This window comes from Haemorhous mexicanus, chromosome Z (genome assembly GCF_027477595.1).
Source record: "Haemorhous mexicanus isolate bHaeMex1 chromosome Z, bHaeMex1.pri, whole genome shotgun sequence".
NCBI lineage: Eukaryota > Metazoa > Chordata > Aves > Passeriformes > Fringillidae > Haemorhous > Haemorhous mexicanus.
In genome coordinates this window covers 89,162,095-89,184,581 of record NC_082381.1, presented here as the reverse complement: position 1 = coordinate 89,184,581, position 22,487 = coordinate 89,162,095, and the positions used below count along the sequence as shown (strand labels likewise).

The window sequence follows — 22,487 nt, the reverse complement described above, 5'->3', positions numbered from 1 at the left end:
TGCGGCAAAAATAGTCACAGATTTGTGACTGAGGAAGAACAATCACCGGGGCAGCAACAGAACCGATGGAGGCATTTTTCTGACATTTAAGGGGGTTTTTTAATCACCTTCCTGATGGGTTCCCAGGTTGCAGCCCGTGGGCAGTGGGTGGCCCTAGGGGAAGGGCAGATCCTGGTCAGGAGCCACCAGGAGCAGCTCCTGCAGTTTCAGGGAGGGATTTTTCTGCTCCTCCTGTTGCTCTTTAATTTAAACCTAGAACAGCTGGAGGCCCCACATCTCAGGTGTGCACCCGTGCCAGGGCCACGTGGGCTCGGGGGCCACCACAGTGTCACCAGCAGCAGCAGCGCTCTGTGTCTCTTTCAATGAACGCCCTCTGAAAATTTACTGGAATACCCAGTGGGTGATCTTGCCCCCATCAAGAAATGATTCTTCACACTGCATGAGACACAGATGGTGACCAAGCCTAAATTCCCTCCCGGCCACCCTGAGTGCTCAGACAGCCTGAACCTGCCAAAACAAAGCTGGGTGAGAAGCAGCCCAACACCAAGAATGCAAGTATTCCCCTGATGCAGGTCCTCATGGTCACTCTTAAGCACGGTCACTCACTTTTCCAGCCTGAGTGAATCCCATGATTTGCAGAATTCTGTGGATTTTTACTCCAGTACTGGAGTAGACACTTCACAATAAAAATAATAATAATTTATAAAATAATTACACACTGCCACGCAAGGAAGGCTCAGGCCTTACATTTTATTTCTGCAAACGAGAGACAGATCTGGCTTGTGATCAGCTAAGCACACTCAGGTAACAAATTAAAGCCATCCCTCTTATCCCCTTTTCCCAGCATGTGATGCTGAGGTTTTAGAACAACATTAAATAAGAGCTCACAAAGCGAGATGGAAAATCCAGAGTGGTGGCAACACGCTCCGTTTGCTTGTTACCCAGTCCGTTTTACACCTTAACTGTGGGCCCACAAGACAATACTCAAAAGCAAAACTGTTTCTTTCTTTCATGGCCGTAAGAAATAGTCCTGCAGGCCTCTGGAGAAGAAGTGACAGCCCATGGGAAATGGCTTCTGGATTCAGGGGACGTGGCCACCGCTGCCCGGCCGGGAGAGCGTGGCTTGTGCGGGCCGACCTCTCGCGTTCAGCCCCCCGTCAGCGCGGGCTGCTCCGTCTCCAGAGGAGTTTCAGGGTCACCGAGCTGCTCTCCTCCTGCAGTCCTGGCTCTGCTGGCCGCGGGTGCTGAGCCCAGCTGGCCGCCCTGCTGCAGCACCGCGCCTCTGCCTCCGGGATGGGCTCCGGCCAGAGCCCCGGCACACAGCCGGTCCCGCCGCCCGCTCCTCCCCAGCACACCTCCCCAGCCTGCAGGCCAGCCCCAAACTCTGCTGCTGCTGCTGCGGGCTGCCACAGGGCTGAGTGGGACTGTGGGCACTGGGACACGGGCAGGGGGACACAGGGAATGGGACTGTGGGCAGTGGGATACAGGCAGGGGGACACAGGGAATGGGGCTGTGGGCACTGGGGTACGGGCAGGGGGACACAGGGAATGGGGCTGTGGGTAGTGGGACTGGGGGCAGGGGGACACAGGGAATGGGACTGTGGGCAGTGGGATACGGGCAGGGGGACACAGGGAATGGGACTGTGGGTAGTGGGACTGGGGGCAGGGGGACACAGGGAATGGGACTGGGGGTAGTGGGATACGGGCAGGGGGACACAGGGAACGGGGCTGTGGGCACTGGGATACGGGCAGGGGGACACAGGGAATGGGGCTGTGGGCACTGGGGTACGGGCAGGGGGACATAGGGAACGGGACTGTGGGCACTGGGGTACGGGCAGGGGGACACAGGGAATGGGGCTGTGGGCACTGGGATACGGGCAGGGGGACACAGGGAACGGGGCTGTGGGCAGTGGGACTGGGGGCAGGGGGACACAGGGAATGGGGCTGTGGGCAGTGGAATACGGGCAGGGGGACACAGGGAACGGGACTGTGGGCAGTGGGACTGGGGGCAGGGGGACACAGGGAATGGGGCTGTGGGCAGTGGGATACGGGCAGGGGGACACAGGGAATGGGGCTGTGGGCAGTGGGGTACGGGCAGGGGGACACAGGGAATGGGGCTGTGGGTAGTGGGACTGGGGGCAGTGGGATACGGGCAGGGGGACATAGGGAACGGGGCTGTGGGCAGTGGGATGGTGGGCAGTGGGAAACAGGCAGTGGGATACAGGCTGTGGGACTGGGGGCAGTGGGACATAAGGAACGGGGCTGTGAGCAGTGGGATTGTGGGCAGTGGGACAGGGGGCAGTGGGATACGGGCAGTGGGATACGGGCAGTGGGACTGTGGGCAGTGGGATAGGGCCAGTGGGACCGTGGGGAGCAGAACCATGGTCAGCCAGCCATGGTCAGCCAGCCATGGTCAGCCAGCCATGGTCAGCCAGCCACGGGCCAGCGGGCTGGTTGGATCTGCTCCAGTGCGGGGGCGGCTGCTCCTAGCATTGGAATGTCCCCCACCAGCAGTGAAAGTGCTGAGCTTTAGTTGAGGTATATCAATCATCTGCAACACACCAGAAAACAAACCTCTGTCTCTGTCCTGTTTCCCCTTTCTGAACCACTCTGGGGGACACCCAAACACCCAAAGCAAAGACCAGAGACGAATGGCTCTGCCTTTCTGAGCCCTTCTCCACCAGCTTTGCCTTCCAAATGCCTTCCCCACCGCTGCACCTGGGCTTGCAGCCCATCCCATGCTGGCAGCTGGCTGCCTTCACACCAGTGCTGCTGACTGGCTGGAGCAGTGGCGTTTCCATCACCCCGATGTGACATCTTCACAGCAGGAACATGCTTTTGGGCTTGTCAAGGCCTACTGCAGCTAAACCTGCTCCTGGTCCCAGCAAGGACAGAGCCCAGGGCTAACGCAGCAAACGCTGCTGTTAGTTATCTGAGCCTCACACCAGTTGCTTCACATCTCAGAGCATTTAGCGGATTGCATGTTAAAAGGGTGGAAATAATGAATATAGGAGTAGTTCAATATGGGCCTTGCAGTACTAAACACAGCAGTTTCTCTCGTACAAACGTGAGCAGCACGGCAGCAGGATGGCGAGGAACGCAGAGGCTGTGGCACTATTTACACATCTCCATTTAAAAAGCTGCCGAGTTGGGTTAAATATAAGTATAGAACATTTCTTCCATATACAAACTCTTGTTAGCTGATTAATTATTAAGGTGCTCAGAAGTGTGGATGAAAACAGAAGGTACAGTAGATCAGTTGTGTCTTCACCTATTTACACACAGTTGCCTGCTGACACCAGCATCTCCCACAGAGGCAGGGAGCCAAGTGGTCAGTCACGAATCTCGTGCCACAGGCACTGTTGTTTTCTTCACGAGATCTTTGTCAGGAGGAAAGCCAGCAGTACCGTGGCTCCTTTTCCAGCAGCAGAGGTGGCTGGGAGCCCTTGCTGGGTCCGTGTGGCTGGTGGTGCCGGGCACGTCACCCCGTGGACACCCTGCTCCAGCCCTCCCTGCTGGAATTCTGCTGGTCTGGTGGCACTCTCCGAGGCAGGACTGGCAGCAGCACCAGGGTGTGGCACTGGAGTGCATCCCATGGGCCCTCCCGAGTGCTCGGAAAGCTCAGATCCCCGTGCATCCCCTGCTGCACCCCGTGCAGCCAAAGGGGAGATTTTGGTGTGAGAAACCACAAACCAGCAAAATGCACTTAGCAAAAATTTTGTCTTCTTCTCAGAAAAAAATAAAACAAATCCCCAACGGCCCATCCTTTGTAGGTCAAATTTCTTCCCCACTAACATTCTCAGAGAGTGGTTTTTTTTTTGTCTGATGGCCAAGCTCTACCTGTAGCTCCATTCTCTGCTGACTGATGGCTGGCATCACTTTATTCCATACCTGTACTCACACAGGTGCCTCGGAGGGGCTCAGAGTTTGGCGTTTTGGGAACCTGTCCAACCAGGAGGGTATCTGACCACACTGAAAATGTTAATTTGTGTCCTTGTCACTTCAAGTTGCTATAGAAAAAGGAAGGAAAAGGAGTCTATTTGACTACTGTTTGCAAACCTACCATGTACTGTCGTTTTCCCCCTCGTACATTTAAGTTTCAAACAGGTCCCAGAGATCGCAAGGCAAGATTGTTAAGGCAGTGTAAGAAACTCAGTCTTTCATTCGCGCCTCTCGATCCCCTTAGAAGCACCCTAAGGCATCGAGGGGGGCGTGTGGTTTGTGCTTGCCTTTCCCGAGGAAGGCGTGTGGTGCAGGGTGACGAGGGGACGCTCAGGGGAGGGAGGCGCGGCGGGGCGCGCGCCCTCACCACCGCTCCTTCTGGTACACCTCGGCCTGCACCATGTCCCCGGGGTGCTCCGAGATGCAGGCCCCGTTGATCTCGTTGAGCTTGTTGTCCGGAAGGTCCTCGGGCTTTGTGCAAAGTTTCAGCGCCCTGGAGATGAAGACGTCCAGGTCGAACTCGGGGTCGGTCTCGCCGCTGACCTCGGCGGGTTCCTTGTGGAGGCGGTGAGGAGAGGAGGGCAGGCTCCGCTCCTGCATCTCCGGGAGAGAGCTGGGGCACTCCAGCCCCACCTGCGTGCTCTTCACCCACTGGGCAATCTCCAGGAACAGGTTGGAGGGCTCCTCTTCCAGCGACAGCTCGGCTGCGGGCGCTATGGTTGCCCTTTTCCAGTGGGATAAATCCAGAATGAGCTTGGGCTCTGAGTAGTGGTGGGGCTTGCTGTCCCTCCACAGCAACTTGTCCAAGTAGGAGGGCGATCCCACTTTGTAATCACACGACTTCCCGCAGTCGGCGTCAAACACTCGGTCCATGGAGGAGTGGGAGAGCTCCAGGAACCGCTCCGAGCTGCTCTGCGAGTATTTCCGCGGGTCCACCTGCGCCTCCTCCGCCGCGGGCTCCGAGCCGGCGCGCGGGTCCCGCTGCACCTCGTCCATGTCGTGGTGCTTGTCGTGCCTCCAGTCCAGCTCGGAGAAGAGGCTGATGTGGTACCTGCCAAGGACACGCTGCTGTCAGACACGGGCAGCACGGCCTCGCTGGCAGCAGCAGCGCCCGCGCCAGCCCCAGCACGGCTGCTGCTGGCTTGGCCTTCTGCCGGCTGAGGTAATGCCTTACCGACAGCACAGAGAGCCTTCTTCTGCCCTGAAGTGCCAGGGGGCCAACAGTTTTTATTTATCAAGAGCCTGAGATGCAGGAATGCAAGCCCAACAAGCAAACCGAGTGGCCCCTTCCTTGAGACGCCGATCACCTCCCCTCCACTGGGGACTAAAACATGATTAATACCAATAATTACCAATCTGCCCTCAGCCCACAGACAGGGACCTCGGCTGAGCCCTTCCTGTTTGGTGACAGAACAGTAAAAGACATGAACTTAAAAGTGACAGAACCAGAGGACACAGCCTCAAGATGCACCAAGGGAAATTTAGGTTGGATATCAGGAAAAAGTTTTTCATGGAAAGAGAGATAAAGTTCTGGAATGGCCTGCCCAGGGAGGTGGTGGAGTCACCATCCCTGGGTGTGTTTAAAACGAGACTGGATATGGCACTGGGTGCCAGGGTTTAGTTGAGGTGTTAGGGCATGGGTTGGACTTGATGATCTTGAAGGTCTCTTTCAACCTGGTTACTCTGTGAATTCTGTGAATTCTGTGAATTCTGTGAACAGCCTCACTGAGGCTGGGCATCACCAGTTTGTTCTGATGTCAAGGACCCAGAGCATTCCTGGAGGGTCACCTTGCCCAGTGACAGCTTCAAGTCCCTGACAGGACCTCCCTGACAGCACCTGTGGCTCTCCCAGTGACACCTGATGCACTGCTTCCTAGCTGGGCTGCCTGTGCAATGCGTTATCCCAGCTGCTGGGGCCCTGCCACAGCAACCAGCTGCTCTTCAGGTGTCCCACAGCACACAGCCAAAGCCACCTCCTGTCCCCAGAACAGCTGGCTTGTGCTGCAGAGCCCACAGCCTGGCACGGGATGTCCCCAGAACAGCTGGCTCGTGCTGCAGAGCCCACAGCCTGGCACGGGATGTCCCCAGAACAGCTGGCTCGTGCTGCAGAGGCCACAGCCTGGCACTGGATGTCCCAGAACAGCTGGCTCGTGCTGCAGAGCCCACAGCCTGGCACTGGATGTCCCAGAACAGCTGGCTCGTGCTGCAGAGCCCACAGCCTGGCACTGGACGTCCCCAGAACAGCTGGCTCGTGCTGCAGAGCCCACAGCCTGGCACGGGATGTCCCCAGAACAGCTGGCTCGTGCTGCAGAGCCCACAGCCTGGCACGGGATGTCCCCAGCTGGGGCAGGACAGCCTCACCCTCAGCCTCGTGTCACAGCGAGGAAGCCAGCCGAGGAGAAGGTGCCTCCAGCTGCTGCTCTGGGGCAGGGATGCTGGGGCTGTGGAGGGACACTGAGGGCAGATATCCTGCTTCCAGCCTTCCCCCCTGCCCGACTGAGCCCCCAGACCCCACGCTGATGCTTCCTCACTCAGACAGACAGCGAGGGCAAGGGGAGGGAGGGGTGCCTCGGGTAACGTTTTCAGTGCTGGTGAAACCCGGCGGATCAGGAAGGCGAGGAGATTTAACTGCTCTGCAGAGAGGAACAGTGCTGCAGGCATCCTCAGCCAGCTCACCCCACAGCCAGAAGGGGCTCTACAGAAAACTGAACCTCGTTAATTCTTAGCTGCTTGTTTTGTCCTGCCTGCTCCAGCCTGGCCTGGCCAGTGACTGCGGTGATCACCTGGAACGTGGGACACCTCAGCTCAAGGCTTTGAGCTGCTCTAAACTTCAGTACAGCTTCCAGCAAACCATTTAAATGTCAGCTCAACTCAGGATTTTTTCCAAGGCCCCCAGGCCTGTGGCCTCTGGGGTTATGCACCTTGAAAAGCAGTGAATATAGCGCTCCACATCAGGCCCAGCCCCCAAAAGGGACAAGAATTACATCATTTTGTGCCTGTACTACAGGGACAGAGGGCAGAGAGAAGGGCTGCAGAGCCACTTAGACCCCGTGGAGACAACCTAGGCTGTGAGTAAAACCACGAGCAGCGACTGGGATGTGCAGGCTCAGCTTCTGGTCCCTGTGGAATCCAGGAGGAGCCTCTGGGCGGCTCCAGCAGGGCGCCAGCTTGGGCTGGAATTGCAACATGGCACAAAGAGGGGAAGGCAGGCATCTTTCAGGGGTCTGGAACAGGTTGGAGCAGCCAGCCACGTCAGAGGTGTTGGGGAAGGTGAAACAGGAAAGCCTTATAGATAGGATTGCTTGGCAAAAGATGTTGAGAATAGAGAAAGTATAAGTGAGATTGAAATGAAAGCAAGCTCTGAGATCCCTCAGTTGCTGAATGACTGGGAAACAGTGGTGGGGCTGGCTGAAGGTAATCCCCTTGTGATGAAACAATACCCTCTGCTTGCAGACAGGTCCAAGGGCTAGAGCAGACCCTACTAGCCTGGCAGAAGGGCCCAAAGAGGAGTTTTTAGGGTTTAAAATGTAACACAGTATGGTAATGTAATGATTCTTACAGGCTGTGTGTAAATGCTGTAGGATTTGTATCTTGTACTAGATTGGTCAGTGAGAATTAGAATATTCAGCAGAGAAGATTTATGGTGTTGTAAGGGGAACCTCACTGTCTTAGTCTCTTATCCTCCCACCCTCTCTCTCTCTCATCCTCTTTCCCACCCTCTTTACTTCTCTTTACTGCCCTGAGCTGTGGCTGGCCGCTCCCAGCAGGGCCCTGCCCTTGGCCCTTTGCAATAACCCCAAGTTCCAGCCCTGGCTGCAGAGATCTCTGTCTCTGCCCGTGCCCGCCGTCCCACCCCGCCGCTCCCGCCAGAGGCTCAGCCCTGCAGGCAGGACCGGCCTGCCGCCCAGCCCTGGCACGGTACCTGTCCCAGTTGGACATCTGGCTCTGGTTGGCCTCCATCAGCAGGATGTCATCGATCTCGTCCTCGATGCGGAACGGCTGCTGCGACACCGGCTCGTCCTCAGGGCACGAGTAGGGGCTCATGTAGGGGTGCTGCAGGCCCATCTCGGCCGTCAGCCGGTCCATGGGGTTAAATGTCAGAATTTTCTCCAGAAAATCAATAGCTGCGAGGCAGAGACAGACAAGCTCACCATTCCTCAAGAGCAGAAACAGCTCCCTTGCCACAAATCCCCCCTGGAGCAAGGGATGAGTTAAAGGCTGCCCCAGGCAGACCCACACCAGGCACTTCTGTCTTTGCTGGGGTCCCCTGCCCCTCACGGGGGCTGTGAGCTTGCAGGGGAGCAGCCCTGCAGCCCCCAGGTGTCAGCTCCTGCAGCATGGCCAGGGAGTGACTGTGAGAGCACCCGCAGAGCTGAACAGGACAGCACAGGGGTCACACACACAGAGCTACAGCCCCAGATCCCAGCACAGAGCTGAGATCCCAGCCCAGCCCAGAGCTGAGATCCCAGCCCAGCCCAGAGCTGAGATCCAGCCCAGAGCTGAGATCCCAGCACAGAGCTGAGATCCCAGCACAGAGCTGAGAGATCCCAGCACAGAGCTGAGATCCCAGCACAGAGCTGAGATCCCAGCCCAGAGCTGAGATCCCAGCCCAGCCCAGAGCTGAGATGCCAGCCCAGCCCAGAGCTGAGATCCCAGCCCAGAGCTGAGATCCCAGTCCAGCCCAGAGCTGAGATCCCACCCCAAAAAGGCCTCTGGAAGGTGCTGGGGTCTGACTCCATGCCCTCAGACACACCTGACAAGCACACTGTGTTTCAGACAGCTATTTCACCTCTTGGGCCCCGCTGCAGTGGATTAGATTTACTGCAACTTTTAAAAGCCTGAGGTGTGACCAATGCCATGAAATTATTTTACCCATTAATGTTTGAAGAATTCTGAGTGGCCAAAATAATTTTAGAAAGACTGTGGTGCATGAACTCTTTCTGTGGTGACAGGGAATTTAAGGGCAATTAAACCTAAACGTAGAGGGCTTGCTATGATTGCTTTGATGGTTCCGTTTACTGAGGTTATGTGAAAAGGTAAAATCCTGTCACTGAAGTCGTTGCTTATCCAGTTGATCCTTTCATGGGAAAGTCCCTTTGACTTCAGGCAATAAAAATAGGAATAATGCCTTTCTTCAGATTCAGCTTTGCACTGAGGCCTCCAGGAACACCCCCAGGGAAGGTGCAGTTGTGTGACTGGGACAGTTTCTGTAGGGACAGAACCAGAACCCCCCAGCAGGGAGGACAGCCACACGAGCAGCCCCAGGGCTCAAACAGTAACCAATTTCTGACTGTCTCCTGTGAGATTACCTCACGGCTCCGACTAATTCAGCAGGAAGGAGCCAATTGCTCCATAAGGTCACAACAACCCATCATGGGTTATAGATTGTGATGCACCACGGGTCAGAGAGGCAGGGAGGTGACAGTGAATTATGGAAGGGGCAGGGGCGACCTTTCCTCCCGCAGCCACGGCAGGGAATAAATCTCTGCTGCTTGCTGGAGGCTGACACAGCCCCGGCACCCCGGGCCCATGGAAACTGTGCCACCCTCGCACACGGAAGGGTCACTGCAGCAAACGTGAGCTGAGCCTGGTCCTGACCAGGTGGCCAGGCCTGGTTTAAGCCTCAGAGGAGCTCAGGAGCGCGCTGGTCGCTGTTGCTGTCTGTGACACCTCGGGAGCTGGGTGTTTGTGCAGGAAAGCCTGTCCTGCAGTGCTGCACAGCTGTGCTCGGGGCAGACCGGGCTTGGGAAGAGCCTCTGGGCTGAGCCCTGGCTCACAGCTCGGCGGGACACACGGGGAGCCAGGGATGCACCTCCAAAGAGCCCTGGAAGAGCGCTTCACCCTTGGGAGCCACCTGTGAGCCAGCCACAGCACCACGAGTGCTGTCCTGCGGCAGCACCTGGGGACAGGCCACCCGTGAGGGGACAGCAGCGGGGACATCTGAGCCACGGCCGGCACCGCCAGGGATGTGCATCCCCTTCCCCACAGCTCAGGCCCTTGGCCTGCAGGACAGCTCCTTGGCACTCCCAGGAAGCAGCTCCGAGGCCACCACGGTACCTTCACTGTCCACCTCGGGCAGCAGCGTGCGCAGCGGCTTCCGCACCTCCCAGGTGCTGTTGATGAACATGGGCATCACCTTCAGCAGCTCCTCCTTGTCCTCCTGGTGGATCACAGGGATTGTCTCCAGGATCAGCTGCATCTGCTCCAGCTCGTGGCCCCCTGAGCGGGAAGAGGAGAGCAGTGAGAGTGAGACGAGACACAGAAGTTAAACTGGGACGGGCGTGGGGTATTGCCAACTCCAGGGGTCCCAGGCTCCACCTTCAAAGGAATGCAGGTGTCCAGCCCCACGGGTGGGCAGCACTCCTGATCAGGAAGGGGAAAGTCAGCCCCACGGGTGGGCAGCACTCCTGACCAGCCCCAGGAGAGTCAGCCCCACAGGTGGGCAGCACTCCTGATCAGCCCCAGGAGAGGAGAGTCAGCCCCACGGGCGGGCAGCACTCCTGGTCAGGAAGGGGAAAGTCAGCCCCACGGGTGGGCAGCACTCCTGACCAGCCCCAGGAGAGTCAGCCCCACAGGTGGGCAGCACTCCTGACCAGCCCCAGGAGAGTTAGCCCCACGGGTGGGCAGCACTCCTGACCAGCCCCAGGAGAGGAGAGTCAGCCCCATGGGTGGGCAGCACTCCTGATCAGGAAGGGGAAAGTCAGCCCCACGGGTGGGCAGCACTCCTGGTCAGCCCCAGGAGAGTCAGCCCCATGGGTGGGCAGCACTCCTGGTCAGCCCCAGGAGAGTCATCCCCACGGGTGGGCAGCAATCCTGACCAGCCCCAGGAGAGGAGAGTCAGCCCCACAGATGGGTAGGACTCCTGATCAGCCAGCAGGGAGGGAGGGGAGGCCCCTCACAGGAGATGGGGACCACTTGCCCTGAGGCAAGCCTGTTTCTGTGGAGGTCCCTGGCATTTGCAGGGGCTCCCCTCCACAGCCCAGAACTCCTGTGGGTCAGCACGAGTTTTCCAGACTCACACCTGTGGAGCTCGTTGGAACCCAGGGCACTGGGAGCGCTTCTCTGCCTGCTCTGAGGGCTCCTGACCCCCAGGGAAGCACTGCCCTTAACCTTCACCCATGGAGAGGCCTTCCAGGGCTTTGGGATGGATTGGAGTCCGCAAGTGTGTGAAATAAACAATAGAGAATAGTGTGGTTTGTCACAGGGTGAGAAATTTAGTTTTGGGGTTTTAGTGTAGAGGTCGATAGGATGGAGGATCTTGGGCGTTGTCTGAGCTTCTTCTTCTTCTTCTTCTTCTTCCTCTTCTTCTTCCTCTTCTTCCTCTTCTTCTTCCTCCTCTTCTTCTTCTTCCTCTTCTTCTTCTTCTTCTTCTTCTTCTTCTTCATCATCGACTCTATTTTCGGCAGTGCTGGTGGCACAGAGTGACTGCTGCAGTGCAGAGGGTACGTGGACAGACAAAGGGTGAGTAATGGTAGAAAGGTAGAAATAAAGTACATTTTCAGAGTTAATTGGATAAAAGTGCTTTAGAAGACCTTGAAATTGGACATCTTGGGACCATTTTTGCTGTACTTTCTGGCACGCTCAGTCTGCTGCAGACGGTGTGTTGGACTTCTGATAAGATAACAATAAACACACAGCCACCTGAAGACCAAAAAAAGTCTCTGAGTCCTGGTGCAGAACTGTTGACAGGAGGTTTTCCCCCATCAGGGGAGCCCTGGGGGCCCTAGGAGAGCAGCACCCACGGAGCTGACCCCCAGCACAGCCCCCTTGGGCAGGGTGGGGACAGCCAGTGGTGTTGGCAAACTCTCTTCTCCCATCCTGGCCTGGCCACTGCAGCAAGGAGTGGTGGCCAGGGCCACTCAGAGGCCACAGGGCACAGCTCAGTGGCACGGCAGTGAGCTCAGGCAGCCCCAGGGCCGTGCTGACAGAGCCCAGCTGGTCACCCCCACCACACACGGCCGCTCCATCAACGAGGCAGAGCAGCAGGGAGAGCAAAGACAAAGGCAGGGACGCCCTCCCCGTGTCAGTCCTGGGCAGATTAATTCTCTTCCCCACAGAAGAACTAATTTTAGGTCACTCAGAGATTCACAGCGTGACTCCAGGGGAAACCAAAGATATCTGCCAGGAAATGAGCACCTTGTTAGCCAGGCTAATTCCCCAGCTGGGATCAAAATTACAGGGTGATAAAAGTCACAAAGCCTCTGTGGCTTCTCCCTCAGCGCAGCCCCAGCCCCTGCTCACCGAAGATACCTGGCAGCCAAAAGACACCGTGTTTAGTCACACAAAGAAGCTGCTAATGCAGTGCTGGAAGCCTTGAATTATGGCTCTCAAGAAACCCCATTCTCTTCCATTATCCTCTATTTATGGAATTCCCAGGGACCTTTTCCTGTAGGTATTAACTCCTGGAAAGGAGAACACGAGGCAGTGGCAGAATAAACGCAGCAGGCTGTTGTTACCCAGGGGGAGAACGAGGAGCTCTGCACCACACCTTGGGAAAGAGAGCTTCCTGCAGGCCTGCAGCCAAGCCCCAGGGAAGCACCCAAGCCCTGGGAGTAGCCCTGATCCCACGGGAAAAGCCCCTGTGCCATCTCTAGCTCTTGGCCACAGGCACAGCCCCTCTGGTGAGCCCCGGAGATCTGCAAGGACAGATCTCTCTTCCTTTTTTCTCCCCTTTTCCCCCATTTACTCCTGCTTCCACTGCTGCTGCTTTCGGTGGGAGAGGCACTGGAGGGAGCTGCAGCTGCTCAGCCAGGGACACTCTTCCCTGTTTTCTGGGCTGCTGCTGCTGCTGCTGGGGAGCTCTGCCAAGGCCTGCAAGCCAGGTTCCAGCTGCTGAGGATGTGCTGCACTCTGTGAGCTGTGGGACAGCCAGGCTTGCTGTGGCTCCCAGGGCTCTGCCAAACCCAGGACACCTGGGAAGGGCCCCTGGGAGGGGCTGGGGTCCCTTTTTGCTGCACGTCCAAAAAATTCCATGTGGGAGAATGGAAGCAAGGAGTGACATCTACTCCAAATAACCAATCACCTTCATTTACCTGCCTTGCTTAAGCAGCCCAGATAGACTGCTGAGTTAATTATATTGATTTATGCTAAGCACTCAATTTAAACTGCGCTGCTGGAGAAACCATTTACCCAGGGCAAGGCGCCGCTGCAGGCTGGAGCTTTCTCTGAACCACACTGCTCTCATTTCCCTTGGGCTGGCCACCAGGGCTCTGTGCAGGGCTCACCTGCAGGGAGGGAGGGAGGGAGGCTGCAGCTCTGGGAATCACCCTGCAGGGAGGGAGGCTGCAGCTCTGGGAGCTCTCACCTGCAGGGAGGGAGGGAGGGAGGCTGCAGCTCTGTGCAGGGCTCACCTGCAGGGAGGGAGGGAGGGAGGAAGGCTGCAGCTCTGGGAGCTCTCACCTTGCAGGGAGGGAGGCTGCAGCTCTGGGAATCACCCAGCAGGGAGGGAGGCTGCAGCTCTGTGCAGGGCTCAGCTGCAGGGAGGGAGGGAGGGAGGCTGCAGCTCTGGGGGCTCTCACCCTGCAGGGAGGGAGGCTGCAGCTGGCTGGGGGGAGCTCCTTCTCCCAAGCCAAGAGGAGCAGAGCTGCAGCAAAGGCGAATCTGTGTGGCTGTGCAGGTGCTTGTGAGTTTTAGCTGCTCTGGGGGGCTGGGCCTTACTCTCCCCCTCTCTGGACAGCAGCAGATAAAGACACCAGGGCACCCTGCCTGCTGCCAGGCTCCTGCCCTGGCCCTGCTCTACCTGCTGGCACAGGAGGAGGCCGGGAAAAGGGGGCAGGGGGCCAGAACCTCCCATGACAACGACATATTTTCAAAGCCACCCAAAAGGAGCTGGTATTTTGAGCTTGGCTTTGATCCCCACCCGCTCACCAAGCGCCCTGCCAGCACCTGGGGATTATTGAGTGATTTCACTGGGCTGCAAGGCAGAGAACAAGGGACGCTCTCAGCGTGTGCCTGGCTGAGCCCAGCCTGTGCTGTGCCAAACCCCACCTGTGGTCACCAAATCACCTCAAATTAATCACCTCTGGTCTCCACCTGCTGAGGGCTCTCAGGAACCAGCCTGGGGCAGCTCACCCAGGCAGAGAACAGGTCAATCCATCCCAGGGCTACTTCTGCCCCCGCCTTACCACAAAACGAGCTGAAAGCACCACCTTGGAGACCTCAGTGGTGTCAGCCAAGGCTACTTGTACCGTGGGATCCACAAAGAGCAAAAAGAAACCCAGGCTGGGGCTGAGAGAGGGGCCAAGCACAGCGTGAAACGCCAGAAATGCTCAGGAGCTGTGCTGGGTGGCCAGGGCAGCTCAACAGGCAGCTCTTGTTTTGGGTTTGACCTGAGGAATAAGAGGCTGCAGCACCTCCCAGCAAGATCAGGCAGCGCCCTGCTCCTGGAACGCATCCCAAGGAACCGCCAGCAGCAGGCAGGTGAAACGCACAGCTTTCAAAGCTGAAACCCCCGGACTGGAAAGCTTTGGGGAAACTGAGGGCAAAAACAAGGAAGGAAAGGGAGGCAATTTTGATGATCTCTTCCTAAGGGTACTGACTGCTTATTTTTAAGCTTTCACCACAGAGACACGGAAGCTGCAAGCAGGCGTGGGGAGGCAGCAGCAGAGCAGCTGCAGCCGGGGCCGTGGCGCTCGGTGGCGCGCTGAGATTTCCGCGGGGGAAACGCCCGGCTCCGTTATTACCGGGCTGGCTGTTTATTTACACGGCTCTGCAAAGGGCTGCGCACCACACGCGGCAAACCGCGTCACCCAGAGCGGCACGGGCACCGAGGGCCAGCCCAGGGAGCTGTGCTGTGCCGTGCCGTGCTGTGCTGTGCCGTGCTGTGCTGTGCTGTGCTGAGCTGTGCTGAGCTGTGCTGAGCTGTGCCATGCCGTGCTGTGCCGTGCTGAGCTGTGCTGTGCCGTGCTGTGCTGTGCTGTGCCGTGCCATGCTGTGCCATGCTGTGCCGTGCTGTGCTGTGCCGTGCCGTGCCGTGCTGTGCTGTGCTGTGCTGAGCTGTGCCGTGCCATGCTGTGCCGTGCTGTGCCGTGCGGTGCCGTGCTGTGCCGTGCCGTGCCGTGCCGTGCCGTGCCGTGCCGTGCTGTGCTGTGCTGTGCTGTGCTGTGCTGTGCTGTGCTGTGCCGTGCTGTGCCGTGCTGTGCCGTGCTGTGCCATGCCGTGCCGTGAAGTGCCGTGCCGTGCCGTGCTGTGCTGTGCCGTGCTGTGCTGTGCTGTGCTGTGCTGTGCTGTGCTGTGCTGAGCTGTGCCGTGCTGTGCTGAGCTGTGCTGTGCCATGCTGTGCTGTGCTGTGCTGTGCTGTGCCGTGCTGTGCTGTGCTGTGCTGTGCTGTGCCATGCTGTGCTGTGCTGTGCTGTGCCGTGCCATGCTGTGCTGTGCTGTGCTGTGCCGTGCCGTGCCGTGCCGTGCCGTGCCGTGCCGTGCTGTGCTGTGCTGAGCTGTGCTGTGCTGTGCTGTGCCGTGCTGTGCTGTGCTGTGCCATGCCGTGCTGTGCCATGCTGTGCCGTGCTGTGCTGAGCTGTGCCGTGCTGTGCTGTGCTGTGCTGTGCCGTGCTGTGCCGTGCTGAGCTGTGCCGTGCTGTGCTGTGCTGAGCTGTGCTGTGCCGTGCCGTGCCGTGCCGTGCTGTGCTGTGCTGTGCTGTGCTGTGCTGTGCCGTGCTGTGCCGTGCTGTGCTGAGCTGTGCCGTGCTGAGCTGTGCCGTGCTGTGCCGTGCTGTGCCGTGCTGTGCTGTGCCGTGCTGTGCCGTGCTGTGCTGAGCTGTGCTGTGCCGTGCTGTGCTGTGCCATGCTGTGCCGTGCTGTGCTGTGCTGTGCCGTGCTGTGCTGTGCCATGCTGTGCCGTGCTGTGCTGTGCTGTGCCGTGCTGTGCTGTGCCGTGCTGTGCTGTGCTGTGCCGTGCCGTGCCGTGCTGTGCTGTGCCGTGCTGTGCTGTGCCGTGCTGAGCTGTGCCGTGCTGAGCTGTGCTGTGCTGTGCTGTGCCGTGCTGTGCCGTGCTGTGCTGTGCTGTGCTGTGCTGAGCTGTGTTGTGCTGTGCCATGCTGTGCCGTGCCGTGCTGTGCCGTGCCGTGCCGTGCTGTGCTGTGCTGTGCTGTGCTGAGCTGTGCCGTGCTGTGCTGAGCTGTGCCGTGCTGTGCCATGCTGTGCTGTGCCGTGCTGTGCTGTGCCGTGCTGTGCTGTGCCGTGCTGTGCTGTGCTGTGCTGTGCTGTGCCGTGCTGTGCTGAGCTGTGCCGTGCTGTGCCGTGCTGTGCTGTGCCGTGCCGTGCTGTGCTGTGCCGTGCTGTGCTGTGCCGTGCTGTGCTGTGCTGAGCTGTGCTGTGCCGAGCTGTGCTGTGCCGTGCTGAGCTGTGCTGTGCCGTTCTGAGCTGTGCTGTGCCGTGCTGAGCTGTGCCGTGCCGTGCTGTGCTGAGCTGTGCTGTGCCATGCCGTGCCATGCTGCACACCTCGGGCTGCCGGAAAGCAGCTTCTGCAGCAGGCAGGGAGCCCAAAGGGAGCTGTGCTGTGCCGTTCTGAGCTGTGCTGTGCCGTGCTGTGCTGTGCTGTGCCGTTCTGAGCTGTGCTGTGCCGTGCCGTGCCATGCCGTGCCATGCTGTGCCATGCCGTGCCGTGCCGTGCCGTGCCGTGCTGCACACCTCGGGCTGCCAGGGAGCAGCTCCTGCAGCAGGCAGGGAGCTGTGCCATGCCGTGCCATGCCGTGCCGTGCTGCACACCTCCGGCTGCCGGGGAGCAGCTCCTGCAGCAGGCACAGGGCAGCCTCTCCTCCCGCAGGGAATGGCTCCGTGTCCCAGCTTGGGAAGAAGCACAGCTTTGCCCCCGACACAGCATTTTGGGGACTCTCTTAAATACATATTTTCTTCTCAATAACGTCAGAGCTGAGCTTCAAATGCTGCACTGATAACTCCTTGCTGTGCTTTTGTAGTCTTCTCTTCTTGCACTTCCCCTTTACAGCTGCAATTCGTGCTTACAGGTAAATCCTCAAAATGCGTGGTGGCATTCAGATGTCCTCCCTCAAAGGAAAGAAACAGCTTGGAGACAGCAATGACGATCCAAATCCATGGCGTAGAGCACAAACCTCCTGGAACAGGGCACCAGCATCTCCTCTCCTCCCACAGGGGAGTTCCCTCTGCCGGGCTAGAAAGCCTGGGAATTGGGTAGCAAGGAAGGGGGAAGGAGAAAAGTGAATCTACAGGAGACAGAAACCTACCAGCAAAGAGCATCCTCCCGGTCAGCATCTCGGCCAGGATGCAGCCGGCTGCCCACATGTCGATGGCTTTGGTGTAGTTGTTGGGTGACAGGAGCAGGCGCGGGGAGCGGTACCACTTCGTCACCAAGCCCTCGGAGAGGTAACCCTGGAACAGCAGGGACAGGGCTCAGGACAGGAACGGGCAGCAGAGCTCCTCCAGCCTGGGCAGGGACAGGGCTCAGGACAGGGACAGGCAGCAGAGCTCCTCCAGCCTCAGCAGGGACAGGGCTCAGGACAAGGACAGGCAGCAGAGCTCCTCCGGCCTGGGCAGAGAGGGCTCAGGACAGAGACAGGCAGCAGAGCTCCTCCAGCCTGGGCAGAGAGGGCTCAGGAGAGGAACGGGCAGCAGAGCTCCTCCAGCCTAAGCAGGGAGGGCTCTCAGGACAGAGACAGGCAGCAGAGCTCCTCCAGCCTCAGCAGGGAGTGCTCAGGAGAGGAACGGGCAGCAGAGCTCCTCCAGCCTGAGCAGAGAGGGCTCTGAGGAGAGGGAACGGGCAGCAGAGCTCCTCCAGCCTGGTCAGGGACAGGGCTCAGGACAGGAACGGGCAGCAGAGCTCCTCCAGCCTGGGCAGAGAGGGCTCAGGACAGGGACAGGCAGCAGAGCTCCTCCAGCCCGGGCAGGGACAGGGCTCAGGACAGAGACGGGCAGCAGAGCTCCTCCAGCCTCAGCAGGGAGGGCTCTCAGGACAGGAACGGGCAGCAGAGCTCCTCCAGCCTGGGCAGAGAGGGCTCAGGACAAGGACAGGCAGCAGAGCTCCTCCAGCCTCAGCAGAGAGGGCTCAGGACAGGGACAGGCAGCAGAGCTCCTCCAGCCCGGGCAGGGAGGGCTCAGGACAAGGACAGGCAGCAGAGCTCCTCCAGCCTCAGCAGAGAGGGCTCAGGACAGGGACAGGCAGCAGAGCTCCTCCAGCCTCAGCAGGGAGGGCTCAGGAGAGGAACGGGCAGCAGAGCTCCTCCAGCCCGGGCAGGGGAGGGTTCGGGCAGGCAGCAGAGCTCCTCCAGCCCGGGCAGGGGGAGGGCTCGGGCGGGCAGCAGAGCTCCTGCAGCCGTGCTGGTCCCTCCCCTCTGTGGCCCCACCGCAGGCAATCCTGCCCCCGTGCCTGCGCGGCTGCCGTGGCCGGCTGGGGCTGCCTGCCCCGCGGGAAGCGGGGCCCTGGGGCACGCCGGGGGGGACAGAGGCAGCCCAGGGCCCCGCCAGGCAGAGCGCTCGCCGTTTGTCACCATGGTGCTGCAGGACCGCCTGCCAAGGACAGATGGCTCCGGCAGCACCGACCTGCGGATCACACCTGCCCGAGTCATTCCAGGTCACCTCTGGAGGACTTGGATGTATCCTACACATCCCAATGCCCCTCCACGTGAGACCTTGTCCAGGAAAACAAAGGGTCAGGGAGGATTGCTGGCACAGCGCGGAAGGAAAGCCTCCTGTGCCAGCGGCTGTCTGCATGGCAGCAGAACTGCCAAGGGCTCTCAGCCAAGACTCCGGAAACAAGATCCCATGGGAAAGGTGGAAGAGCCCTCCTGGGAGCACCTAGCTGGTGCAGGGATGGGAAACCCTGTTCTTCCTGCACTGAGCCTGAGCCTTGCCCAACAAATCACCTCCCTCCCTTGTCCCGGGCAGCTGCAGCTCCGGCATGTCCTGGGACAGCTCCTCACCCCAGTCCCACTGTGCTGGCAGTGAGGATGATGATGAAGGGCAGCTCCTCACCCCAGTCCCACTGTGCTGGCACTGAGGATGATGAAGGGCAGCTCCTCACCCCAGTCCCACTGGGCTGGCAGTGAGGATGATGAAGGACAGCTCCTCACCCCAGTCCCACTGGGCTGGCAGTGAGGATGATGAAGGGCAGCTCCTCACCCCAGTCCCACTGGGCTGGCACTGAGGATGATGATGAAGGGCAGCTCCTCACCCCAGTCCCACTGTGCGGGCACTGAGGATGATGAAGGGCAGCTCCTCACCCCAGTCCCACTGGGCTGGCACTGAGGATGATGAGGGGCAGCTCCTCACCCCAGTCCCACTGGGCTGGCACTGAGGATGATGAGGGGCAGCTCCTCACCCCAGTCCCACTGTGCTGGCACTGAGGATGATGAGGGGCAGCTCCTCACCCCAGTCCCACTCTGCTGGCACTGAGGATGATGATGAAGGGCAGCTCCTCACCCCAGTCCCACTGTGCTGGCAGTGAGGATGATGAAGGGCAGCTCCTCACCCCAGTCCCACTGGGCTGGCACTGAGGATGATGAGGGGCAGCTCCTCACCCCAGTCCCACTGGGCTGGCACTGAGGATGATGAAGAAGAGCTCCTCACCCCAGTCCCACTGGGCTGGCAGTGAGGATGATGAAGGGCAGCTCCTCACCCCAGTCCCACTGGGCTGGCACTGAGGATGATGATGAAGGGCAGCTCCTCACCCCAGTCCCACTGGGCTGGCAGTGAGGATGAGGAAGGACAGCTCCTCACCCCAGTCCCACTGGGCTGGCACTGAGGATGATGAAGGGCAGCTCCTCACCCCAGTCCCACTGTGCTGGCACTGAGGATGATGAGGGGCAGCTCCTCACCCCAGTCCCACTGGGCTGGCACTGAGGATGATGAAGGGCAGCTCCTCACCCCAGTCCCACTGGGCTGGCAGTGAGGATGATGAGGGGCAGCTCCTCACCCCAGTCCCACTCTGCTGGCAGTGAGGATGATGAAGGACAGCTCCTCACCCCAGTCCCACTGGGCTGGCACTGAGGATGATGAAGGGCAGCTCCTCACCCCAGTCCCACTGGGCTGGCACTGAGGATGATGAGGGGCAGCTCCTCACCCCAGTCCCACTGTCCTGGCAGTGAGGATGATGATGAAGGACAGCTCCTCACCCCAGTCCCACTGGGCTGGCACTGAGGATGATGAAGGACAGCTCCTCACCCCAGTCCCACTGGGCTGGCAGTGAGGATGATGACGGGCAGCTCCTCACCCCAGTCCCACTGGGCTGGCACTGAGGATGATGATGAGGGGCAGCTCCTCACCCCAGTCCCACTGGGCTGGCACTGAGGATGATGAAGGGCAGCTCCTCACCCCAGTCCCACTGGGCTGGCACTGAGGATGATGAAGGGCAGCTCCTCACCCCAGTCCCACTGGGCTGGCACTGAGGATGATGAGGGGCAGCTCCTCACCCCAGTCCCACTGTGCTGGCAGTGGGGATGGTGTTTGGGATGCTGTACCCCGTTCCACAGGAGAAGCTCTCAGCAGCATCCGTGGGACAAAGGCCATCACCTCTCTGAAGCAGGGCCCTCCTGCTCCTGTGCCTACCAGGGGATTTGTCACCAGAGCCAAGTGCTCACTGCCCTGCTGGAGCCAGGGGCTGTGTCCCAGCCTGGGAATACCCTGGCACCTCCAGGGACTGCTCACTGCCACCCTGGGGCTGGGCATGGATGGTTACTGCATTGGGACAACATTGCCATATTCATAAGCAGCCCTTTCTATATTAAATAGAACACATTAACAGGAGGCAGATTGAAATGCAGCAGGAGCAGCAAAACAGAACTAAATTACAGAGCCAAATTGCATTTAAATGCCACAAAGCAACTGGAGAATGTAAAAATGCAATGACAGCATGAACACAGTTCACAAAAAAGCTTATTTGAGAGCTCCATCCCGACTGACTTAGTTCCACAGGCTGTTTTCAGCGGCACTGTACCTGTTGTTGTGCTGCACAGCATTTCCTGGGATGCTGTAGGATGCAGGAGGATCCCAGGAGGATCCCTCCCCCTAAACACAGGAGCAGTGCACCACCACAAACACCACGAGGCTGATCACACTCCTCTTCCCCCAGTGCAGCTTTCTGTGCCAACTCCCCAATGTGCGAGTCATCAAGCTTTTAATCATGAAGGGCTTGCTTTTAGAAGAGCGTTTTAATTTTGGCCTCCTCATGATAAGTTGTAATGGAGACTGATTAGCTAAGAAGTTTCCTTCAATGCTGTTGTATTTTTGCTAGTGCTGCTCAATCAGAACCAGCACAAAAGCCCCCAGGCATTATCCGATCAAACCACCACCTCTCAGCTACTGCAATTATTCCCAACAATGGAGACGCTGGTGTTTATGGGAGAATCCCGGGAAAATAAGCTCTGAGGGCAGAAATCCAGGGCAATTCTTAGCTGGAGCCATTTCTTCCCTCTCCCGGGGAAGGAGTGCCACCCTCCTTGTGGAATTAACACTGCTCATGTGTTTCTCCTCTCTGACAGCAAGAAGGATCTGAGTTCTCGGGGGTGTCTGCACCATGCCAAATGCATGAGCAATACACTGCAAATATCTCAAAGTCACAACCAGCCAAACATTTTCCTCCCCTCACGTCTTGGAGAAAATTCCCTGCAAAAACTCGCCAAAAGGACACCACTTCCACCTTCCTGCTGCCATGTGAGGCTCCTGGTGGTGGTTAATCCTCACTGTGCTCCCCTCTCCTGCTGCCCCTCTCCCGGGTCTGACTGCCATCTCCCTGCTTCCATCCAAGGAAAACCTTGGATCACCCCCAGCACACCCAGGAAGGACCCACAGAGAGAAGGAAGCTGCTCTCCATCCCCCCACTCGTGGTCCTCGGAGCCAGACCCCACCATGGAGGTCCCCACCTCCTGCACCCCAGCACTGAGGTCCCCACCACTGAGGTCCCCACCTCATGGACACCACCACTGAGGTCCCCACCTGGTGGACCCCAGCCCTGAGACCCCACCTGGTGGACCCCAGCACTGCCTCCTGGGGCATTCCACACCAGGCTCTGCATTATCCCTCCCCTTCCTCGGGGTGGGGAATACAAGGAGGAGCGATTGGAAGTTTGGGAATTGAGACTTTTCCGACTGGGTTGGAGGTCCTGCCGTGGTCAGCACAGCCTCGAGTAGCTGATCCAGGCCTGGCACCTTGCCCTGGCTGAAACCTGGGCTAGATCCCTATTTTCAGAGAACACGGAGCTCCTGTCCCGCTGCCTGGAGGAAGGGACTGCAGTGCCACGGACTAAGAGGGTCTGGGGAGAAATGGCACGGCAGCTCTGGGATCCAGGATCACGGGGTCCCTGCCACAGGACCAGGACCCACCTGCACCTGGGCTGGGCACGGGCTCAGCCCCGAGCTGAGGGGCCAGGCTGGGGAGCCCAGGCACTCCTGGCCATCACGGAGCAAGGCAGGGCTCCAGCACAAGGATTTCACCGTTTATGCAGATCCAACCAGACAGAAAGACCGAGAGCCGAAGCCTATTAATTAGTTCTAATTAAGATGGAACATACATCTTTGTGACAGTGTTCTGTGGATTCAGCACAGCCCTTTCTGCGCTGAAGAATCTCTTTAAGAAACAACA

The 22,487-nt window shown here is 58.8% G+C and overlaps 1 protein-coding gene across 1 annotated transcript in view; it reads right to left on the bottom strand.

Moving 5' to 3' along the window:
• Positions 1-730: 730 nt before the first annotated feature.
• The window catches only part of MAPK4 (mitogen-activated protein kinase 4), a 32,521-nt gene continuing 10,764 nt past the window's right edge, over positions 731-22,487 (bottom strand). Inside the window, exons 2-5 of the mRNA XM_059836562.1 lie at positions 17,141-17,285; positions 9,999-10,160; positions 7,864-8,065; positions 731-4,992 (exon numbers count right to left, since the gene is read on the bottom strand). Of these exons, the coding sequence (XP_059692545.1) occupies positions 4,305-4,992; positions 7,864-8,065; positions 9,999-10,160; positions 17,141-17,285 (1,197 nt within the window). The 3' untranslated portion in view covers positions 731-4,304. The remainder of the gene's footprint in view (positions 4,993-7,863; positions 8,066-9,998; positions 10,161-17,140; positions 17,286-22,487) is intronic.